At 39.0% G+C, this 21,563-nt stretch overlaps 2 protein-coding genes across 5 annotated transcripts; both read left to right on the top strand.

Annotated features, from left to right (window-relative positions):
* The first annotated feature begins 3,084 nt into the window (after positions 1 to 3,084).
* Positions 3,085 to 18,132, top strand: GSTK1 (glutathione S-transferase kappa 1). Of its 3 annotated transcripts, XR_007947897.1 has the most exons (9): positions 3,085 to 3,245; positions 3,779 to 3,860; positions 4,145 to 4,273; positions 4,896 to 4,996; positions 5,816 to 5,851; positions 8,433 to 8,549; positions 8,894 to 8,990; positions 16,139 to 17,211; positions 17,519 to 18,132. XR_007947897.1 is itself a non-coding variant. In XM_051963390.1 (8 exons), the coding sequence occupies exons 1-8, from the start codon at positions 3,174 to 3,176 to the stop codon at positions 16,153 to 16,155; spliced, it is 651 nt and encodes a 216-aa protein (XP_051819350.1). In that variant the 5' UTR covers positions 3,085 to 3,173; the 3' UTR covers positions 16,156 to 17,471. The 3 variants fall into 3 exon arrangements, 2 of the variants coding, with proteins under 2 accessions (XP_051819350.1, XP_051819349.1); XM_051963390.1 differs by lacking the exon at positions 17,519 to 18,132 and having other exon boundaries at positions 16,139 to 17,471; XM_051963389.1 differs by lacking the exons at positions 16,139 to 17,211; positions 17,519 to 18,132 and adding an exon at positions 9,389 to 9,680 and having other exon boundaries at positions 3,086 to 3,245.
* Positions 17,130 to 21,515, top strand: LOC127539283 (glutathione S-transferase kappa 1-like). 2 transcript variants are annotated; one of them, XM_051963387.1, is made up of 8 exons: positions 17,130 to 17,211; positions 17,811 to 17,919; positions 18,273 to 18,401; positions 19,153 to 19,253; positions 19,496 to 19,531; positions 20,210 to 20,326; positions 20,697 to 20,790; positions 21,201 to 21,515. In XM_051963387.1, exons 1-8 carry the CDS (start codon positions 17,140 to 17,142, stop codon positions 21,260 to 21,262), a joined length of 720 nt encoding a protein of 239 aa, XP_051819347.1. In that variant the 5' UTR covers positions 17,130 to 17,139; the 3' UTR covers positions 21,263 to 21,515. The 2 variants fall into 2 exon arrangements, with proteins under 2 accessions (XP_051819347.1, XP_051819348.1); XM_051963388.1 differs by lacking the exon at positions 18,273 to 18,401.
* The last annotated feature ends 48 nt before the right edge of the window (positions 21,516 to 21,563 follow it).

Raw genomic sequence — 21,563 nt, 5'->3', positions numbered from 1 at the left:
CTATGTGTTTTATTTTATACATTTAAAAATATTTCTCTGAAAAGAAGTCTATGGGCTTAACCAGACTGCCAGTGAAGTCCCATTATATAAACAATGTTTAGAACCCCTGACCTCGAGTTTCTTTAGTGTAAACATTCATCATCCTAGAAAGCAATGAAGCAATCAAGAGTTGAAAATTTGCCCCATCTTTCAACATTTGATAATAGGAAGGAAAAATGAAACTAGCCGAATGACTTGGTTTATGGAATTAGAGCACCTATTTCAAAAGCCTTACCTAAGAGGCTATAATTATGGTCACTATAGCTTTATGAATCAAATTAAATGTTGTAGAAATGAAAGTTTTGATTGTGAGTTTGGGGAGACTTTTAAGAATTTTTGTTTGAGAGAAGTGGGATGAAATGGAAAAGTATTTATTAAGTGTGAACTATGTGTGGAAGATAGTATTTTCCTGTCATGGCTATAGAGAAGCTAGAGAACATAAAAAGGAAGAATGGAAAAACTTTTCTTGATGAAAATGTTTTCATCTTGTCTTGAAAATACAAAGAATTCTCACAAAGAGACTTTCTTGATTTGTTATTCTGAATTAACTAAATCATTGTGAAAATGAAAATGATTTCAGATGTAAAAAAAAAATTATTTCAGCATTCTTATATCCCATATCCCTTCACCTAAGGACTCAAAGGATGGGATTTATCTTTTCTCCTTACTCCCCACCTCCACCTACCCTCAATCAACAAATACATACATGTATGTAGAATAAATAAATACAGAATTCTTTATATAATGTATGTGCATGGATGCATAAAAATACAAAAATATGATATGTAAACACTGTATGGGATGCACTATACTAGGTTCCTTTGAGAGGTAAAAGAAAATAGTTCCATGTCTCACAGACCAAAGGATACACTTTTTCCAACCTATCTGTTCCATATTATTCCATTTTACTTATTTTTTAAAAATTCCAAGCATACTAGAATTTTTAAAAATTTGTGGGTTTTTTTTTTTTTGGTTAAAAAATTTTTTTTAAATCTGTTTCTCTCCCTTCATCTATATCTCCATTTGAAAAAAAAAGATTAAAGAAAAAAAAAGAAATTCTCTTTGGAATTTAGGCAACATAGTAATATTGCTAAGTCATAAAGCATACATGGTTTAATAACTTTGGGGACAGAATCCCAAACTGTTTTTCAAAATGGCTAAACTATTTCACAATTCCATCATCAGAGAAGTAATACACCTAGTTTCCTAAATCTCATATGAGATTTTTTTTATCATTTTTCTTTTATTTTGACATATTTGCCCATTTGATGGATGAGAGGTAGAACTTCAGCATGGCAATAATTTGCATTTAACAATTAGTGACTTGAAGCATCCTTCATATGTTTTTTATGACTTGGTTTTGTTCCTTAGAAAATTAGCTAATGATATCTTTTGACCATTTATCAATTGAGGAATGGCAATTATTCTAGTCATTTGAATCAGTTCACTTATATACCTTGGGAAATGGGACTCTTCAGAGAAACTTGCTGCAGACTTTTTTTCCTAGTTACCTGCATTCCTATTTTAGATGCATTGCTTTTGTCAAAAAACAAAAACAAAACTTAATTTTACATAACCAAAATTATTTTATCTTCTGTGATCCTCTCTATTCCCTATTTAGCAATGAACTGCTCTATTCGTAGCCCTAAAAAATAATTTCTTCCTTGTTCCTCTAATTTGTTTATAATGTTATCCCTTATAGCTAACTTGTATATCTTTGAAATTAGTTCTAGCATCCGGTTTTTGGATGTTGGTCTACACCTACTTTCTGCCAGACTGCTTTCTGGTTTTCCCAGAAATTTTTATCTAATCATGAGTTTTTACCCCTTTAGCCCATGACTTTGGGTTTGTTAATTACTACGTTATTGTGTTCTCTTTCTCCTGTGTGTGGTAAATTCACTCTATTTCCCTGATCAACCTGTATATTTAACCAGTACCAAATCATGTTGATGATTTCTTTCTAATATAGTTTAAGATCTGGTATTGCTGGGTCTCGGTCTCTGTCTCTGTCTCTGTCTCTGTCTCCCTCTCCCCATTATTTTTCTTGAGATTTCTACTCCTATTTCATTATAATCTTTTCTAACTTTATAACCTTTTGGTAATGTGGCAAGGTGGTAAATTGAGATCTATACTATTGTCATTTTGTATTTTATTGACTTGATCTATGAGCAATTAATATTTCTACATTTATTTAGGTCTCTATTTTTGGAAATTTTTCTTTGGATTACTCTCCCTTTCCATTCTACTTCCTCTCATCTCTCCATTCTCTGGTGCCCAAAACGACCTCACTGCCTTTCCCAGACCTGCCATCTCTTCTTTCCAGTTTTGTGAAGTCTAATCCTTATCAATTTGTATGCCAATGGCTCTAGGATTTTTCCTCTGAAATTCCCTCCACATGGAAGAAAAATGATCTCTCCCCATGTTAGATTAAATTGTTAAATTCTGTGAGGGCTGGGACTCTCTTTTGCCTCTTTTTTATATCTGCTGCACTTAACACAGTGTCTGGCATATAGTAGTATGTGCTTAATAAAGGTTGATTTCTTTTAGCATTTAAACTGTTCTCTTTTACACTTCTCATTCTTTCTCCCAGAAAGTTTTTTGTTTTGCTTTTTCTTCTCATTGAATGACAATCTAAGCACTTTAAAGAGCAGCATCCTTAACTACTCTCTGGGATCTCCCAAGGTTTTTTAGAATGCTTTTAATATTTAAGACACTTAACAAACCTTAGTTGACATAAAATGAAGTGGATTGCGGTCAGGTTCATTGTAAACAATCTCCCGGATTCCACCCTAAGCAAGAGCTCAGAGGCAGCTCCGCGGGCTGTCCGGCCCGAGGTGTACAAGGAGGCACATCCTTCCGGCCTTCTAGTCAGTTACTCATAGTCCCACCGCGCGTGGCCACACGGAGGCAGCAAGAAGTCCGCAAAGCAGCCCGTAGCTCCTCCTCCCCGGCCGCAGCCTCAGCCTAGGGCACCTTCTCTCTTCCAACCATTACGGCTCGGCGTGGGGCGGATCCCGCCCACAACCTATTGGGCTTAGGAGGAGCTGAGAGCACCGTGCCGAGGGCGGGGAAAGTAGAAGCGAAAGCTTTCTCTGGCCGCCGCAGAGCCGTGACATCTTCCAAGAACCAAGACCATGGCGAGCTTGCCTAGGAAGCTGGAGCTCTTCTACGATGTGCTGTCCCCGTATTCCTGGCTGGGCTTTGAGGTGACAGTCGCTTAGGGAGCTTGCTGGGGGTTCCGCTACGGGGAACGACCCGGGGATTTGCAAAAGGGGCCCGAAGCCTTAGCGGGAAGGCACTGGAGCAAAGGTTACAATTTGCAACTTCCGGCCACTGTCCTTAGGAGACTGGGAAAGGTACCTCAGTGCTGAAGGTTACTGGATAACTGGTTTCCTTGGAACCAAATGGAATTTATTTCCTTGCTCTCCAGAAAGATGAGATAATTCAATTAGCATTTTTCTTGCCTCCCTTCTACTCACCACTACTTCCACCCCATTAGAGCAGTGAGACTGATCCCGAGGTGATCTCTTGGGTTCTCCACCCGTTATAAGTGGTGAGATGTAAATCCACCTCTGACCTTGTGGACTTACCCCAAGTCAAGTTCCTACGTCCCTCACTAGAGAAATTATTCCAGCTTGAGCCGAGTGACCACTTGCCTGTTATCTGTGACCCTGAAAGTTTCGCTACCTACTCCACAGTCCTGAAAGCCAGGACTCGCCAATTCTTGTCTTTCTGGCAGGTCCTTTGTCGATATCAGAACATCTGGAATATCAACCTTCAACTGCGCCCCAGCTTCATCGCAGGAATCATGAAGAGCAGTGGTAGGGGAAAATCCCCAGAAAGGGTGGTCAGTATGAGTGCCCGGGATGGGGTTTTACAAAAGAATTACATTGCTGTCATCAGCTTCCCTTCTAAATCCCCAATATATATTGGATTTGAAAAAAATTTTCAGCAAAGTCCTCAATAACCCAACAAAATGGAAATTGCTTGAGGTCAGAAACTATCTTCTTTTTGTCTTTGTAGGTCCACATCCAAATGCATTATCTTGTATTTAGTAGTTATTTACTAAGTTTTTACAGAAATGGATTGAATCACTGACCCACAGGGAACAAACCACCTGCCTTGGTGCCAAGAAAAGGCAAATACATGATGACAGACCTCCAAAATCTTAAGAACTTTTACCAGGTTCCCATCCAGATTCCAAAGGATTTCCTCTCTGTCATATTAGAAAAAGGTGGGTTTAGATGGGGTGGGTAGGTAAAAAAGGGAGGAGGGAGGGAATGAAGATAAGGCACATCCTAGAGGGGAAGTTATAAATTTGGGGTGAAATAAAAGTCTGGGGTTACTAAAGTTGAACAGATAGACTCTAGGTCTATTGAAAGTTCTGGACAATATGGACAATATAAAAAAGGAACTGTAAGAAAATATAGGGGAAATGGGGAAAATCAAAGTTTTAATATATAAGGGATGGGGGAAGATAGGAAAAACTGATTTAGAGGGAATAGGACCCAGAGGGAAAAGGTGTACTGTCGGTGAAGCAAAAGTGTGCAATAGTTAGAAATACATAATGCCAGAATTGGTCCTAGACTTGAGAATCCAGTGAAACCTGGATTAAAATCCTTCCCTGTAACATGTGGTAGGAATGTGACCATGGACAATGTGACCACTTAACCATTTGTAGCCTCATCTGTAAATGATAATATTTATGTGATGATAATATCCAGAATGCCCATCTCATGTGAGGTTCCAGTGAGCTAATAATACCCTTTGTAAATCTAAGTATGCTGTATAAATCTGGACTAATATTATTATTGTTATTAAACCCTTCTCACCCATCTCTGATATCTTTCCCTCAGGAAGTTTGACTGCTATGCGATTCCTCACTGCTGTCAACATGGAGAAACCTGAGATGTTAGAAAAAGTGTCTCGAGAGTTGTGGATGCGTATTTGGTCACGAGTGAGTTTCTTTTTATGTTTTTTTTTTTCTTTCAAAAAACATATATTTTCTTTCCCATCTCCTCCTACCCTGCTAAAGAGACAAAAACAAACAAACCTTGTAACAAAGCATAATCACGTGCATTCCTGAAGTGCAAAAACTAGATGTGTCCTTGTGCACCCTTAGTCCATCATCTTTCTAGTGAGAAGTATAGGCATTTTTCTGTACTATCAGTACTCTGGATGGTTGGTCATTACATTGTTCAGTTCATTTTAAACAACAATTATCAAACATACTTTCTTTTCTAACTGCCCTTATCCATTGAAAAAAATAAAAAATATAAAACTCTTTTATTACATAAATCAGTCAAAATAAATTCTCATGTTAGGCATGTCTTTAAAAAAGTTTCCTATTTCAAATATTAGTTGTTTTAATAAAATGTGCAGTTCTCTGTAAGTTTATTAAATTTATCAGTTCTTAAGTTTCAGAATCTTTTATTTTAAAAATATTGACATTAAAATATAAATATTTCTTATTCACTTCATTCTGCAAGTTTGTATAAATCATTCCATGTTGTTTTTAAATCATCTTTTTTTTTTTTCATTTCTTATGAAACAGTAGTTTTCTTAACTACTGGATTAAACTTTCTAAAATCCCCTTTCTTCTACATGAATTCCATTCCTCTATCAAAAAGGTGATTGAATTCTTCTACTATTTGCTTTTATAGTGGTCCATTTGATTAATTAGCACCAGTGTTTCTCCTGCACCTATGTCTACAGCTACATATATGCCCTAAGATTTATGTCCCTTCCACAACTATACTCTGTTCATTACTCCTAGGATGAAGATATCACCGAACCCCAAAGCATCCTGACTGTAAGTATCCTCTCTGCCCCCATTTCCCCTGACTGAGTCTGAAGTTGTTGGAGGAGGGGCAGCTAGGTGGCACAGTAGATTGAATACTAGGTAGAATTCAAAGACCAGAGTTCAAATTTAGCCTCAGACACTTACTCACTAAGTCAGCCTGGGCAAATCACCTGACTTACATTTGCCTCAATTTTCTCATCTGTAGTGAGGATAACAGCCTCCCAGGGTTGTTGTGAGGACCAAATAAGGTAATAAGATAAAGCATTTGATACAGTAAGCACTATATAAAGGTTAGTTATCATCATTATTACAAATGAACATTTTTTTTTTAGGTGAAAGGAATATTGTGCTCTGGAGCAACAAAGTATCCAAGAAGCAGGGTACAAATGACTGGCAGGATAGGGGTCAGAAAGACTTAGTCAGATTCTTACTGATTGGCCAATAAAGGTCCCCAATCCAAGCCTCAGTTGGTTTTGTTTAGGTTTTGTTGACTTAGAATTAGTGTAAATAGCAATTGTTTCTGTTCTGGACAGAAACCCTGAGGCTGCCCTTCCCAAATTAATTTTCGTTCTTTTTTGAATAGATAAAAGAGGCCATTTTTTGCCTCATTCCTTATCTAGTTTTAATCACTGAATGGATGCTGCCTCAGACAAACAGAGACGAGGCCATTTTTTGCCTCATTCCTTATCTAGTTTTAATCACTGAATGGATGCTGCCTCAGACAAACAGAGACCTGAGAAAAGCCTTAGCTTTAAAAAGGCCAAAGTCTCCCACTGCATCCAAAGCCATACCTAGTCATCTTGATCCAAGTCTTGTCATTGGATCCAGATGGCTCTGGTGGGCGTCATTTGTCACAGCTAGTGACTGCTGGGGATCTAATTCTGACAAGCAGAATGGATCCCTTCATGTGAGAGAATGATAACAATACAAGGAGACTAAGAAGCAGTTGCATTCTCTGACCTCTTTCCTCTTCCTTCTTGCCTCCAACTTATTCATTCCCAATTCACAAGCAACATTTGTGTCAGTAAAGGCTGATTTGCAATTCCTTAAACTATGTTAAGATTCACAGCTGTGGGGGCTTTTGGAGAATTCATCTGCCCCTTCACACTTAGGCATGGTCCATAATAGTGTAAAGTCACTAGAGTCATCTAGAGAGGGGAAACATCCAGCAGCATCTTGGAGAAAAAGAGATTCATCATGTTAAAAGTTCTAAGAATCTTCCTTGTACATGAAAAATCTGGAAGCAATACTATAAGAAACCAAAGGACTAAAATCAATGTTATTTATTGATCTGTAAGACAGGAATAACTCAAAACAGTCTTTCTGTTAGCCATAAAGAAAATGAAAGCTTTCATAAAGCAAGCCTAAACAACGGATTGTATTCATTGAAGTGAAATAAGAAGCCAATCTCTAACCAGATTGGGTCAAACTCTAGGGTACATAAAGCTTTGTTTTACAAGCACTTTCCTCAAAAACAACTCCACAAATGTTAGCTCCACTTTCAATTGAGGGAACTGTGGCTCTGAGTGGTCAAATGCCTTGGCCTGAATTCCATAGCTAGTAAGTGGTAGAACCAGGATTCAAACCCAGCTCCCTGATTCCTAGAAAAATATTCTTTTCATTTGAATACTATTAGCATTTGTTGATGTTTAAAGTATTTTGATAATTTCTTGATAGTTCTAAGCTTAGAGCAGAAAGGATCAAGAACTTATAGCAAAAGTCCGATTTTTCTTTTGCAGCAAAATAACTATGGATGTGTGTGTGTATTATATTTAACATATAATTTAACATATCTAACATGTATGGGTCTACCTGCCATCTAGGGGAGGGGCTGGGGGGAAGGAGGGGAAAAGTTGGAACAGAAGGTTTGCAATTGTCAATGCTGAAAAATTACCCATGCATATATCTTGTAAATAAAAAGCTTTAATAAAAAAAAAAAAAAAGAACTTATAGTAAAATTACCCATGCATATATCTTGTAAATAAAAAGCTTTAATAAAAAAAAAAAAGAACTTATAGTAAGTAGTTCCACCTGATAGACCCGGATTTATAATACGCCTCCAGATCAATTGCTGCTATCCTTCATTACTTGGCCCTCTTCTCTAAGGTTTTTCAAATTTCCAATAGGGAAGAGAATGTAGTTCCTCCTTTGTTCCATGCACCACCCAGCACCTTTATTATCTCAAAACTTCAGGAAAATGAAAAGTCATTCCTGTAAAGTTTGAGAACTTTGGTAAAGAAGGAAGTAGCAAACAATATTAGAAAGAATGATCCCAGAACTGGGAATCAGGAGATCTTTATAAAAAGTTTTTGCCCTCAGGTTTCAGTTTTGTTATATGTGGAAAGGTAAGAGTTAGACTAGACAAATTCTCTTAAGTCCTTGAAGATCCAAAGTCAAAGTCAAGGGAATAGCCATGACATTAGGGATCCTCACAGACAAAGCCAAAAAAAAAAAAAAAAAAAAAAAGATACATACACACATTTATGTACATATATCCTTTACTTCTGAGATCACTAAGCAAAAGTTTAGATATAGAAGTTGACCCTCCCATCCCAACTCAACCATATCTGTTACCTATCTCACTTCACAGGCTGCAAAGAAAGCAGGACTTTCTGAAGCAGAGGCTAAGGGTCTACTGGAAAAGTGTTCAACTGACAAAGTGAAGAGCAGACTCAAAGAGACCACTGATGCAGCCTGCAATTATGGGGTAAGGAGCCTTTGCCTCCCTCCTTGACCCAAAACTCAATCTATGATACTTGAAGGAACTCACAGGCCTACTTCTCAGTATGGTACCTTGCTATTTCCAACCAGTCTTAGCAATCTTAAAGACATAGGAAGAAAGGAAATGAGGGAAATAAATGAAGTTAAAATTCTGGTATGAGAAAGAGGGATCAATATTAAGAGACAGAAAATCAAAGGCTCTCCTATCTCCTGCACTGATACTGGGTCTTCCACCCCCACTTTCCTTAATCTAAGTTAGCATCAACTCCCACCTTTCAGAGTCTTCTTCCTTGCCTTTTTTGTACTGTACTGTGGTCACTTTTTTTCCAGGCCTTTGGGCTGCCCACCATAGTGGTCCACATGGATGATAACAAATCCCACATGCTTTTTGGTTCTGACAGGATGGAGCTGCTGGCCAGCTTACTAGGTGAGTTGGAGACTCCTTCCTTTACCATTGTTGAAACATTCCTTACCCTACTACCTGCCAAATTTATCACTTAGGAAAACACAGAGAATGCAGCTATTCTTGAGCAAGTTTTAAATTTCCAAGAGACAGAGCCTTAGAGGGCATTTCAAGTAGGAATAGGGTCTATCTTAAGAAGTAGAAGTAATCTCTATTGTAAGGAAACCATGAACATTATAGAAGATATGGAGAAGCCAACTTCTCCTTAAAACCAAGAATGACCCCTTCCAAGAATTCTCTGGGTTCTTGTGGATAAAAGAAAGGATGAAGGAAGAGAATGGATAGTTTACTTTGCCCAGGCCCCAGGACCACACTTCCTCTAGAACTATATATATAGAAGGTATCTGGTTTTCTTCTTCTAGGAGAACAGTGGCTGGGGCCAGTGCCCAGCACTGTGAAGGGCAAGCTCTGAGCAGTTATTCCTAGGAGCCAGCTCCTTCCTCCCTACAACATCCATATCATGGAATCCAGCATGCTAGGACTCTGCATTCTGTATTCTCAAGTTTGGAGGAAATATGGTATGACATTCTGAACTTTCAGCTCTGGGCTCTTCCTGTTCCTTCTGCTCACAGGTGCCTTAGGTAGAACCCAAGCCTTCATTGTTTCAACCAAATAAACTCCCCACTGGGGAAAACACTTGTGTTCCTGTCACTATTCAGGTGTATTTTGTGTATTCTTGATTCTCTATCTATTCTTCTCTAGATTTAAGGAAAAGAAGTTCTCTCTGCAACTTCCTAACCTTTGAGCATAGAATACCTAGGAGAGAGATGATTTCATTAATAGAATGAGGGAGGGAGGACCGAGTTTTGGTGAAACCCAGAATTTGGTGGAGGTGGAGAAGGAAGAGGTAAAAAAGAAAAGAAAAGTAGGATTTCCGTTGGTCCTCTTTCCAAAAAAAGAAAGGAAATCCAGAGGGAAAGTAAGAGAGCTTTTTAAGTTACTTGTGGAATTTATTATGTACTTTAAAGGAAAACCAAGATTAATGTAACATAGAAATGTGGCAAACAGGAAAATCACCCATCATCCAGATGAAGACACTAAGACTGGGAATAGTGACTTGTCCAAAGTCATCTAGCAATCTGCAAAGCTACTACTTCCACCTTAGGCTATCTATCTTTTGAACATCTTCAGTGGTAACAAATCTTTATACTTTGTCATTAATATAAGTTACAGAAACAACTGGTAATAATTTATCAAAATGAATACAGCCCCCTTCTACAATTCATCTTTTGGTAAATCTGCTAGAGTAAACTAGGCTTGCTCAACCATCGGTCCAAAGATTATTCCAACTATAGTGAAAGGTGCAATAGGCCCAAGTGTGGCTATTCCTGAGACTAGACTTACATTAGGAACTGGCCAGTGTGAACCAAGGAGTCTTGAAGTGACTTAGATCCAGAGTGATGAGGTGGGAACTGATTGGTCTCTAGCTAGATGTCAGCGTATCTGATAGATGGGTAGCTCTGGAAGATAAATAATGACTAAAGATTACAATTAATGCAAAATTTGAAAGGACTCCAGAAGTAATCTAGTTCAATCCCTACCTACACATGAATTCCTTATACTTCATGTCTTAAACGAAATCAGGCAGAGCACCAAGAAGTTACATTCAGAAATACATACTGCTTGACAGCTGCCACAATAAAATAGAGAATCATAAACAGTCAACTAAAAAGTTATTTGGTACCAGAAAGTTATCAGAATATAAAACAAACCCATACAAAGTATTAGCATCTTTGTATATTTGTATATCATTGATAAATCCATCAGGACAAGGTAGAGGAATACCATTCAAAATAACTTACAGAATGTATAAAATATATAAATAAGTCTATCTACCAAGACACATATAGGAATCGAACTACAAAACACTGTTTACAGAAATGCACAGACCTAATTAATTGGAGAAATACTAATTGCTTGTGGTTAGGCCATAATAATGTCTTGGTTTTCTTTTTACATACATAATAAATTCAACATGTAACTTTCAAAACTTTCTTGCTTTGATTCCCCCTGAATTTCCTTTCTTTTTTAGGGACAGAGGACCAAGGGAAATCCTACCGATCTTTTTCCTCTTTCATCCCCTACTCCCCCCACTAAATTTTGGGTTTTATCAAAACCTGCTCCTTCTTCCCTTATTCTGTTAATGAAATCACCTCTCTCCTATGCATTGTATGCTCAAAACCATTTTGTCATATTTGATTCTTCCTTGTTCTTCATCCCCTATATCCAATAATATGCCAGTCTGTTCATTTCATATTCTCCTATTCATTTTCCTGACTTAGTTTAACCTTTGTTGCTAAGGTTCACATGAGTGATAGATATCAATCCAGGAAAATCTAAGTTCAAAACTGGCATCAGATATTCAACCTCTTGTATACTTTCCTCATCTATTAAATCATAATAATAACAGCACTTTCCTCCTAGAGTGAGAGTTGTGAGAATTAAATGAGATAATTTTTGTTAAGTACTTAGCAAACCTTAAAGTACTACATAAATAGTAGCTATTGTCAATCAATCACCATTATTATTTGGACTAGCATAATCTTGTAATTAATCTCCCAGTTCTGCTCTCTTCCTGACATCTGACCTCCAGATGTTTGCCAGAGTAATCTACTAAATGTGACCTCTGACCACAGTTATCCCTCTCCACAAAGACCTTCGATGGATCTCTCAATTGAGTAAAATCCAAATTCCTTATCCTGACATTCAGGGACAATCATAACTTTCTGGTATTGTTCCACAGTAATTCTTTGCCCTATATTTTCTCATTTTAGAGGGTCAACTGAAGGTTTCCAAAACAATCTGCATATGACTTCCTACATGGTACAAAATCACAAATTTGAATCCAAAATATTCCTCTTTATAACTTCCACACTTAACCTGGCCTTCAATCATTCTTACCTCGGCTCATCCTCCCTTTCTGCCTCAAAATCTTTGCTACATAATGTCTTACATCTGGATGATGCTTGCTCTGCTTCTCTGTTTTTTGATCCTTAAAGGCCCAACTCTGACACTATGAAAATTTTTCAATTCTTCTATGTAATCTTCCTACTCTTATTTATATTATAGCTCTCTCTTTGCCTATTGTTCAGTTGTGTCCAACTCTATGGCTCCTTTTGGGGTTTTCTTGGTGAAGATACTGGAATAATTGCCATTTCCTTCTCCAGCTCATTTTCCAGATGAGGAAGTGGAGGCAGGAAGGGTTAAGTGACTTGCCCAGGGTCACACAGCTAGGAAATATCTTACTGATGATTTTGCAGAGCTCTGCTTCACTTAAATCCAATTCACAAACAAATCAAGACATGGCCCTTCAAAAATGAAAGATGAATAATAGCTTGATGACAATAACAACTCTATGCCTATATGCTATCATTTCTCCACTGATCTATTCATAATAGTAGTTCACATGTACCTAATCTTTTAAGGTTTACAAAGCCTTTTTAATTCTCATCAATCCAATGAGATAATTAGTCAAATGTTATTTTTCACATTTTCTCTTGAGGAAAGTAAGGTTCAATAATTAACTCCCTTCAGGAAAAGAGGGAAAATTTACTAAGCACCTACTGTGTACCAGACTCTGTGCTAAGCACTTTATAAATATCATTTTATTATCCCAACAATTCTAGGTGAATGCTATTAACCCATATTCTTATGCAAATATCCTATGCATATTTTGAGAACTTTGCTCATTTTTCATAGTTCATATGCATCCAACCTAGAAATCCATGGTACCACCTGGCATTCTATGCCCACTCTCCCTATAAAAAAGAGTCTGTTCACAATCTTGGTAACAGAGAAAATCTTGGTAAAAGAGGGAAAAAAGCATTATTCTTTTCATTAAACTCTTTATACCCTTTATCCCCAGGATCCAAAGGCTGACCAAATAAATGCCCTTAAAGAACAAAAGATAGAAATAAAGCACTATGTGATCTACAATATGCCCCACATCATTCCAATGTCACTGGCTCCTCTCTATTCTGGCAACATAACACATTCCCGGGCATCATGCCTGGAATGCTCTCCCCAATTTCTTTCAGAACTTGTAGAAGTTCTTTCTGGTCTCTCCCAGAACTGCACTGTATTAATTTTGTATATATATACTTATAAATGTATATAGGGTCACCCTCACCAGAATGAAAGCTCCCTAAAGGCAGAGGTGGTTCCATTTTTGCCTTTATGTCCCCGTCATATACAATTAGAACCTAATAAACTCTTGTTGATTAATAGCACCTTTTTTTTATCAGCACCAAAAAAAAAAAAAAAAAAAGAAAACAAAGTGCCTACATTTCAATTGGGAGAGGACTGAATAAATTATAGTATAGTAATATAATGGAATATTATTATGCCATAAGCAACAAATGATATGAGGAATTTGGAGAATCACAAGACAATTTGTATGAACTTAATAAACAGTTAAAAATAAACAGAATCTGATGTTTAACAGTATTATGTGGAACCCAAAAAATATAATGTAGTCTTAGACTTTGTTAAGAGAAATATAATAACCAGGAATATGAATACTTCCTCTTTCTGTATTCTGCCCTGGTGGAATTATATTTAGACTATTATTTTCAATTTAAGAAGAATATTGAAAAACTAGAGAGTATCCAAAGGGAAGAAATCAAGATGGTTGAGTGTGTTGAGATCATATCATATCAAGATCTGTGGAAGGAACTCAGGATAATTATCCAAAAGAAGACTCAGGGAAGATAGTATGGTTATTTTCAAGTATTTCAAACATTGTCATGAAAAATGGATTAAAATTGTTCTAGTTGGCCCCAGAAGGCAGAACCAAAGACAATAGATGGAGGTTTAAAGGAAGCAAATTTAAACCTAATTATGGAAAGAAAAAGGAAAAAAACCTTTCTAACAATTAGTGGAATGAGCCACTTCAGCAATAATGGATTGCCATTAGTGGATTAATGGATTTCAATCAGTGATTGGATGACCATTTGTTGGGTATATTCTGATAAGGGTTTCTTCTGGGCATAAATTGTACTAGATGGCACTAAGGTATCCTTCCACTCCAAAAAAATCTGAGATTCCATGAAATTTTGTGAACCAGGAAAAAAAAAATTTCCAGTGACTTTGTTGTTGTTCAGTCATTTCAGTCACATTCTATTCTTCATGACCCCCATTTGGGATTTTCTTCACAAAGATACTGGAGTGGTTTACCATTTCCTTCTCCAGTTCATTTTACAGATGAGAAAACTGAAGTTTTTTACCTGATTTTACCTGAGCTAGCCATCTGACAAGTATCTAAGGCAATATCTGAACTCAGAAAGATGAGTTCTGACTCCAAGGCCATCACCCTATTCACTGGACCATCTAACTGCCTGACAATGACTACAATAACATAAATGAAAAGAATAATAAAATGAGGTCAAATGTTACATAATTGTATATAACTAATTTTAGTTAATTTCAGACAAGGTGACTGAGCTTATTGGTTTTGCTTAACCAATTTCATTGTCAAAAAGGAAGGCCCTCACAGATGTGTGTATATGTTACAATAAGTAGGATCTATGTCATAACTAGAAATTACTGAAATGAGGAAAAGAAAAAAAATCAAAATCTTAAAATCAGAATGAGTTAGGAGAGATATGAGATGGCTCTCTGGGACTGGGAAGGAGAGTAATGCTGGTGAAAAGTTTTGTGATGTTTAAAAAAAAAAAAGACCAATATAATTTATTTAAAATAAATAAGTAATAAACAGAAATAGAAGTCCTTGAATGAGTAATGACTTGTCCCAATGTAAATACCCAATATTGTTTGTCATCCTGAAATGTAGGACTTCTCCTTCTGAAGTGTTTGTTCCTTCTCATCCCAAGTTGTCTGTCACCTGCCCTGTATTCTTTGCCAGAAGCTCCGGGGCTCTGTGCCATTCCTTTCGCTGCTGCTGCTGCTGTAAGCTCTCCAGGTGCAGTTCTCTACTGCTTCCGGTAGTAAACCCTGAGATTGTTCTTTTCTCCACAGCAGAAACTGACTTTCACTTAAGTGGGAGAAATTTTCCCCCATGCCGGGGGTTCTCCATGTTCCAAACAAATGATGAGTCTTCCCAAAAGGAGCCTCAGCCTTACTAAGGCTATTTATTCCTTTCACCACTGGTCAATCAGCTTCTGAGCTCACAGACATCCCCAAAAGGGTCAAATATGGAACTCCAGTTGTAACGAATAAAGTCTAGCTTCAGGCATCCAAAATCAAAAACTGATGTCTTCTTTCCTTTTGTTCAGAATGGGTAGCCCCAACTCTGACAAAATTCCATTTATTCATAAGCTAAAACAGAACTCTATTTGTCTCCCCACAAAAGTCACATAATTAAAATTACCCAACACTGGCAAAAATCTTTGATAGCTCTTTGTCCTCAAGACCATACAATTCTAAGTTGGAGGAGGGAGATAGACCAAAAAAAAAAAAAAAAAAATTAAATAAATAAATAGCCCCAAACCCAAGCAACTTTATAATACCAGGCTAGCACATCGCCTCAAACATATTTCAGTATTTCAAAAGATTGGTGATTTCATTGATATGGTCACTCCTGCCATCAGGGCAGTCATCCACTCAAAAAACAAAAAACCGTTTATTAAGTACCTTCTACATGCCATGAGAAACAAAGGAAGGCAAAAGACACACTCAATCATGTACTTTAGGAGATAGTTTTCATGAATTATGACTTTAAAAAGGGAAAAAAAAAAGTGTGAAAGAAAACCTGACTACTTCATGGTTATTTGGGGAATGTCCTACTCTTTTATTCTGTCCACCAAAAAGCCCTTCAAAAATACTTAATCCTTATTCTTTGGAAGGCACCTGCCGTTTTGAGGAGAGATATTTAGTCATGTCTTACTGTGTTTAACAGAACAAAACAAAACGAGGGAGTTTTTTTTTTGTCTTCCTAAATGAATATTGGCTTCTTTAGACAGCATCATTTATTTTACTATTCTGGATTCTTTTTTCAAATCTGATCATGTACTTTGAGCAGGATAAACTAAGCAGGATTTGTCACCTGTGACTCCGAGTACCACTTTCTGGCCATCTCTGTGCCCTTCAGATTCCGCCTCTCACGTTCTCGTGCCTATAATGGGGCTGTTAAGGAACATATACTTATCTTCCAGGACCCAGATCGAAGTGACCGACCAGCATCTTCATGCCGTGCTACCTGCACGAACACCACCTACCTCCTTGCTTACCTTCTGCCATTTGCAGGAACAAGACTTCTGCTTTGTTCAGTTTAATTCATTTTCAATTCAAAAGTATTACTCGAGGAATAAGTAAATACTTGAAGCCTAGTCACGAATCGGGGCTTGTTCTTGTTCCTGTTCAGCTAAAACTCCAATTCGATCCGATAAATATTGAAATGCCCACTAAGGGCCATCAATGTGCTAAGAGTAGGGGATACAAAAAGGAGTCCCTGCTCTCAAGGAACTTACAATCCAAGGGGGCGATATTTTTTAAAAATATATCTATATTTTAATTATATATATGCATATTTATACACATATGGATTCTCATCAATATCCAAATACACATCCGTGCTCAGAAATGTGTGTATCAGCTTTGCACCGTACCCACTTTCTGACTCCTGAGCTCGTGGGTAATTTTGAATACCCAAACGCTCCAATCCTTACCGTTGTGATATTACCTGGCTCCAAAACCTACTGGAGAAGCCCTGTGATAAGCAAACGCCGAGATGGACGGCGCTATTTTTCCGAGGGGTGTGAGCAAGCTCCGCGCTAAGGAAAGCCTCGCTAGGCCGCCGCCGCCCCCGGCGCCGCGCCCCCCGCCCATCGTGCGGCCTGATCACCCTCCCGGCAGCGGCCTCGCAGGCGGCCGCACGGAGGCAGCAGGAGCTCAGGGCAGGCAGCCGTGGCTCCTCCTCCCGGACTCCGGTCGCTAGGCTCGTGACCTCCCCTTCTCCCAATCAGGGCCGCGCAGCGGCAGGGGCGGATCCCACCAGGAACCTATTGGTTGGGAGGAGCGGTAAAGAACACAGCTGTTCCCCGCCCCCCATTAAAAAAATAGGAAAAAGAGGAAAGAAAGAAAAAAAAAGAAAACGAGCTTGGGTGGGCGGCTACGGTAGCGGCGGCGCGATCCTAGTCTGCCCGGAGTCGCCACCATGGCGGGCCTGCGGAGGAAGCTGGAATTCTTCTACGATTTGTTGTCCCCTTATTGTTGGCTAAGCTTCGAGGTGACCCTCTGCCGCGGCGGAGGGAAAGGGGACGTTGAGGAGTGGGCTGAGGGCCAAGAGCCGAAGGCCGGGGAGGAGAAGGGCACCGGGGCGGTCCCGGACCCACTCTGATTCCCAGCTTCTAGGAGCCTGGGTTTGTGATAGGGAGATGGAGACGAGGGCTGAGAGGTGACAAAGATAAAAGCAAAGGGGTTGGCGTCTCCATCTCCTGCCTTGAAATAAAAAGAAAAAGCTGGGAATCTAGCGAGCCAACCCCACTCCCCTTGCCGGTCTCTATGCCAAACTGACCCACTGCCTTTACCGACAGATTGCAGTCTCCTCCTTCCACATCACAAAGACAATCCCAATCTCTCTGGATCTCTCTGACTGGAAAGTCAGTCCCCAGCCGTGAGAGGAGATTGGCTCCCCAGCCCCTGGCTGGCCCGTGGCCTGACTGACGAACTCACAAAGACTGAACTAGACCATCCAACTTGAAGCAAGAGTTTGGTCCAGCCCTGCTGTCCCAGGTGGCCCCCGGAGCCAGGGATTGGGAATGCCCCAGTTTCGAGGTCCTAAAAGCCCCCGGCACAGCTCACGGTCGTTCTGGTCTATCCTGGCAGGTCCTGTGTCGATATCGGAACATCTGGAACATAAACCTGCAGCTGCGCCCAACTTTCCTAGCAGGGATAATGAAGGACACTAATGTGGAGGAATACATGAAGGACATTGGTATGGGGGAATACCGAGGGAAAGTATGTGATAGAGAACCCCAGTGCCCACAAAGGTGCTGGTAAAAAAAAAAAAAAAAAAAAAAAAAAAACCATAGGGTCAGCCCAAAGGATCTGGGCCCTGTAGCTTCCTTTTCTTTCTGACCTCAGCTATAAAATGTCCTCCTTTGTCTTAAATACCCAGTCTGTTGAAAGCAGTGTTCTGTCCCCAGAAGCTTCCATGGCTAATAGAATAGAAATTCCTTGAGGATACCAACAATGTCTTTTTGTAACTCCACAGATTAGACTATTCTCTTGCACAAAAGAGCTATATAATATATGTTCATAGAAATGAATTAAATAACTCCCCCGCAGGGAACCTATGGCCTTTACTTGCACCTCAAAAAAATAAATACCTGAGTAAGGAACTCCAGTACATGGCGAAGTTTTACCAAGTTCCCCTTGTGATTCCCAAGGATCTTCGAGGAGTGATCATAGATAAAGGTGAATACCTTGTGTGGATGGATGGAGGGAAGGATGGGAATTCACAACAGGGCAAGGGGCTAGGAGGAGGAAATAGCTGACCAGAAGAAAGTCCTGCTGACTAGGGCTTAGCAAGAAGGGCACTAGGAGATACTGAGCAGTAAAGAAAACATGTCTAAGCAAGGGAAGAACCTCAGAGACTTAGATGGACAGGCTTGAATAAACAGGGAATTGTAGAAAAATAGAAAAGAAAGGGAAAGAATATATAAGGGATGCCTGACAATAAGAAAACTTCATTCTAGTGAACCTAGAGAGAAGAGAATAACCAGTGAAAAAAACAGGAAAGTCCATTTTTAAAATAATATGTAGTATTTATAATTGGATAATTATATAACAATATAATTATATAATATATAATGTACATCCTATATAGGAAAGAGAGGAAATAATGTCATAGGAAAAGAGTTAGTGTGTTATGGCAAACTGGTTTCTAGACTGGGAGTCTACAAACCTGGCTTCAAATCCTTCCTCTTAATACAGAGTTAACACCATAGTAGGGGTTGTAATCATGAGAAAGTGATTTAGCATCTCTCTGAGTCTCAGTTTCTTCATCTGTAAAATGGGAATACCTAAAATTTTGCCCCACAGAGGTGCAGTGAGATTAAAAATGTGGTGAAGAGCTTTGGAAATCTTAGAATGCTATATAAATCTGTTGTTATTGTTGTTATGATTATTACTCATTTCCCACACAGCTCTGGCTTCTTTCCTTCAGGGAGCCTGGATGCCATGCGATTCCTCTGTTCTGTCGAAATGGAGAACCCTGAGATGTTGGAGAAAGTGTCTAGAGAGCTGTGGATGCGCATCTGGTCACAGGTGAGGTGCTCAGAGAGTCCTCACACTCCAATTCTTGGGTTCTACTCTAAAATTTCCCTCCTTTGGTTAGTAAACATGTCCAATTCTTGTGACTCTCTGCCTTTAGAATGCTCCATCAGATTGATTTACGTAGGGCCAATATTTTCCCTGTATCCGTACCCATAGACACATATATCCTCTCAACATGCTTTGTCAATTTTTCTCTTGACTCTCCAATTCTGCCTTCTACTCATGACTCCCAGGATGAAGATATCACGGAACCCAAGAGCATCCTGATTGTAAGCATCCCAGTCCTGCTCCCATTTCCCCTAACCAAAGCCCAAGGTTGTTGGGAGAACAAATGAGGGTCATTTTTTGGGTAGAAGACAGCATTGTGCTCTGGGATTATAACGTGTCTGAGAAACAGGATACAAAGGTTTGAAGGGTAGGGCCCTGGAAGGCTTGGCTGGAGGAGATACCAATAGCAAATCTTTGTCTGATGAAACACAAATCACAGTTGAAATTTTATTTGAAAAGAGACCTTAGTGGTAAAAAGAGGAAAAAGGCAATGGAGTGTGTAGGAGAAGGAAGATATTCAGCATCATTTTGGAGGAAGGGATATTCACCATGTTAAAAGTTCTAATAAACAACCTTCCTTTTTACATGGAAAATCTGAAGGCAATAACACAAGAAATGAAAGATTAAAATTATTATTTTCTATTGGTCTGAAAGACAAATGAGAATAACTCAAAACAGTAATCTTTCTATTGGCCAAAAAGAAGAGAATGAAAGCTTTCATAAAGCAAGCCTATTTAAATAATTAATTACATTCATTAAATATATATTCATATGTGTGTATATGTACACACACACACACACACTATTCCCGATGTCTGTGTCCAGAAAGAGTTCAGATCCAGAATTTAATCCTCCCACTTCACTCTACTATGGTCTTTTTATATACCTCACTTCTGCAGGCTGCAGAGAAAGCAGGATTTTCTGAAGAACAAGCTGAATTTCTTCTGAAAAAGTGTTCAACTGAAGAGGTGAAGAAGAAGCTAAGGGACACTACAACTGCAGCCTGTAGACATGGGGTGAGGAGTCCCATAACCCCAAACCCAGCTCTTGATCCTTGAAGACACCAGATAAGGAATTCTAATAAACATTAGAATTTATTCCCTGTCACAAACTTACCTTCCCAGTATAACATTAACCAGTTATCAGCCACCTTATAAATCCATAGAAAGGAAAGAAAGAAGATAGGTATTAAAGGGGATGGGATAAAGAGAATGTTGAGAGACAAAAAGACAGAGAATCTCCTGCCTGTCTCCTGTGTGATCCTTTGCAATTTGCCTTGATCCCATCTCAACTTCTCTTCGTCAATCTAAGTCAAGATTGAATCCCAATCTTCAGGGTTCTCTTCCTTGTCTTTTCTGTATTGTACTTTGATCACTCTTTCTCCAGGCCTTTGGGCTACCCACCATAGTGTTCAACGTGAATAAAAAATCCCAAATGCTTTTTGGTTCTGACAAGCTGGAGCTGCTGGCCCACCTAATAGGTGAGTTATAGTCATTTTCCCTTTCTATTGTTAAGATATTCCTTATCCCATAACCTTGCCTATCTGCCAGACTTACTGCTAAGAAAGAGCTCAGAGGAAGCAGATATTCTTAAGCAACAAGCTTTAATTTAGTTTTCAAGAGGCAGAGCCTCGTCCTGGACACTTCAAATGGGAACAGAGCTCTGTCTTAAAAAGTGGAAACCATCTCTGTTGAAAGAACATCACTTATATTGTAGAAGATGTAGAAAAACCATCTATTCCCTGAAATCAAAAATGACCCCTTCCAAGAATTCCCTGTGTCCTTGTGGGCAACAGAAAGGAAAAGAATAATGGGAAGAATGGTTGACCAGACCTGGGGACTCCCTTCTTTAAGAACCATCTGTAGAAGATGCATGGTTTTTTCCATCCAGGGGAACAGTGGCTGGGCCCAGTGCCCAAAACTGTGAAAGGCAAACAAACTCTCAGAAAATGAATAGAAGGAGAAGCTGCCCAACGCTAGCAGTCAGGCCCTTCCTCCCCACAATGCTCCCTTCATGGACTCCAGTATGCTAGGGTTCTTCAATCCCATATTCTCATGTTTGTGAGAAAAAGGTATGGTATTCTGAACCTACAACCCTGAGATTGCCCTATTCCTTTTGCTCACAAGTGCCTTAAGTAGGGCTACAACCTTCACTGTTACAACAAAATAAATTCCCCAGTGGGGAAGAGCTTTGTGTTTTCACTAATTCTGGTGTGTTTTGTGTATTCTTGATTCCGTGTCAACACATATTCTG

This window comes from Antechinus flavipes, chromosome 5, assembly GCF_016432865.1.
Source record: "Antechinus flavipes isolate AdamAnt ecotype Samford, QLD, Australia chromosome 5, AdamAnt_v2, whole genome shotgun sequence".
Taxonomy (NCBI): Eukaryota; Metazoa; Chordata; class Mammalia; order Dasyuromorphia; family Dasyuridae; genus Antechinus; species Antechinus flavipes.
This window is presented reverse-complemented; position numbering and strand designations above follow the sequence as displayed.

What these genes read in the sequence shown, in the direction of transcription:
- GSTK1 (XM_051963389.1), top strand. Translation starts at nt 3,174, where the DNA reads ATGGCGAGCTTGCCTAGGAAGCTGGAGCTCTTCTACGATGTGCTGTCC. An exon ending in ATTCCTGGCTGGGCTTTGAG is followed by an intron (nt 3,246 to 3,778) that starts GTGACAGTCGCT and finishes TCTTTCTGGCAG; the next exon opens with GTCCTTTGTCGATATCAGAA. An exon ending in GGATGCGTATTTGGTCACGA is followed by an intron (nt 4,997 to 5,815) that starts GTGAGTTTCTTT and finishes CATTACTCCTAG; the next exon opens with GATGAAGATATCACCGAACC.
- LOC127539283 (XM_051963387.1), top strand. Translation starts at nt 17,140, where the DNA reads ATGGCGGGCCTGCGGAGGAAGCTGGAATTCTTCTACGATTTGTTGTCC. An exon ending in GGAATACATGAAGGACATTG is followed by an intron (nt 17,920 to 18,272) that starts GTATGGGGGAAT and finishes ACTCCCCCGCAG; the next exon opens with GGAACCTATGGCCTTTACTT. An exon ending in CTGCAGCCTGTAGACATGGG is followed by an intron (nt 20,327 to 20,696) that starts GTGAGGAGTCCC and finishes CTCTTTCTCCAG; the next exon opens with GCCTTTGGGCTACCCACCAT.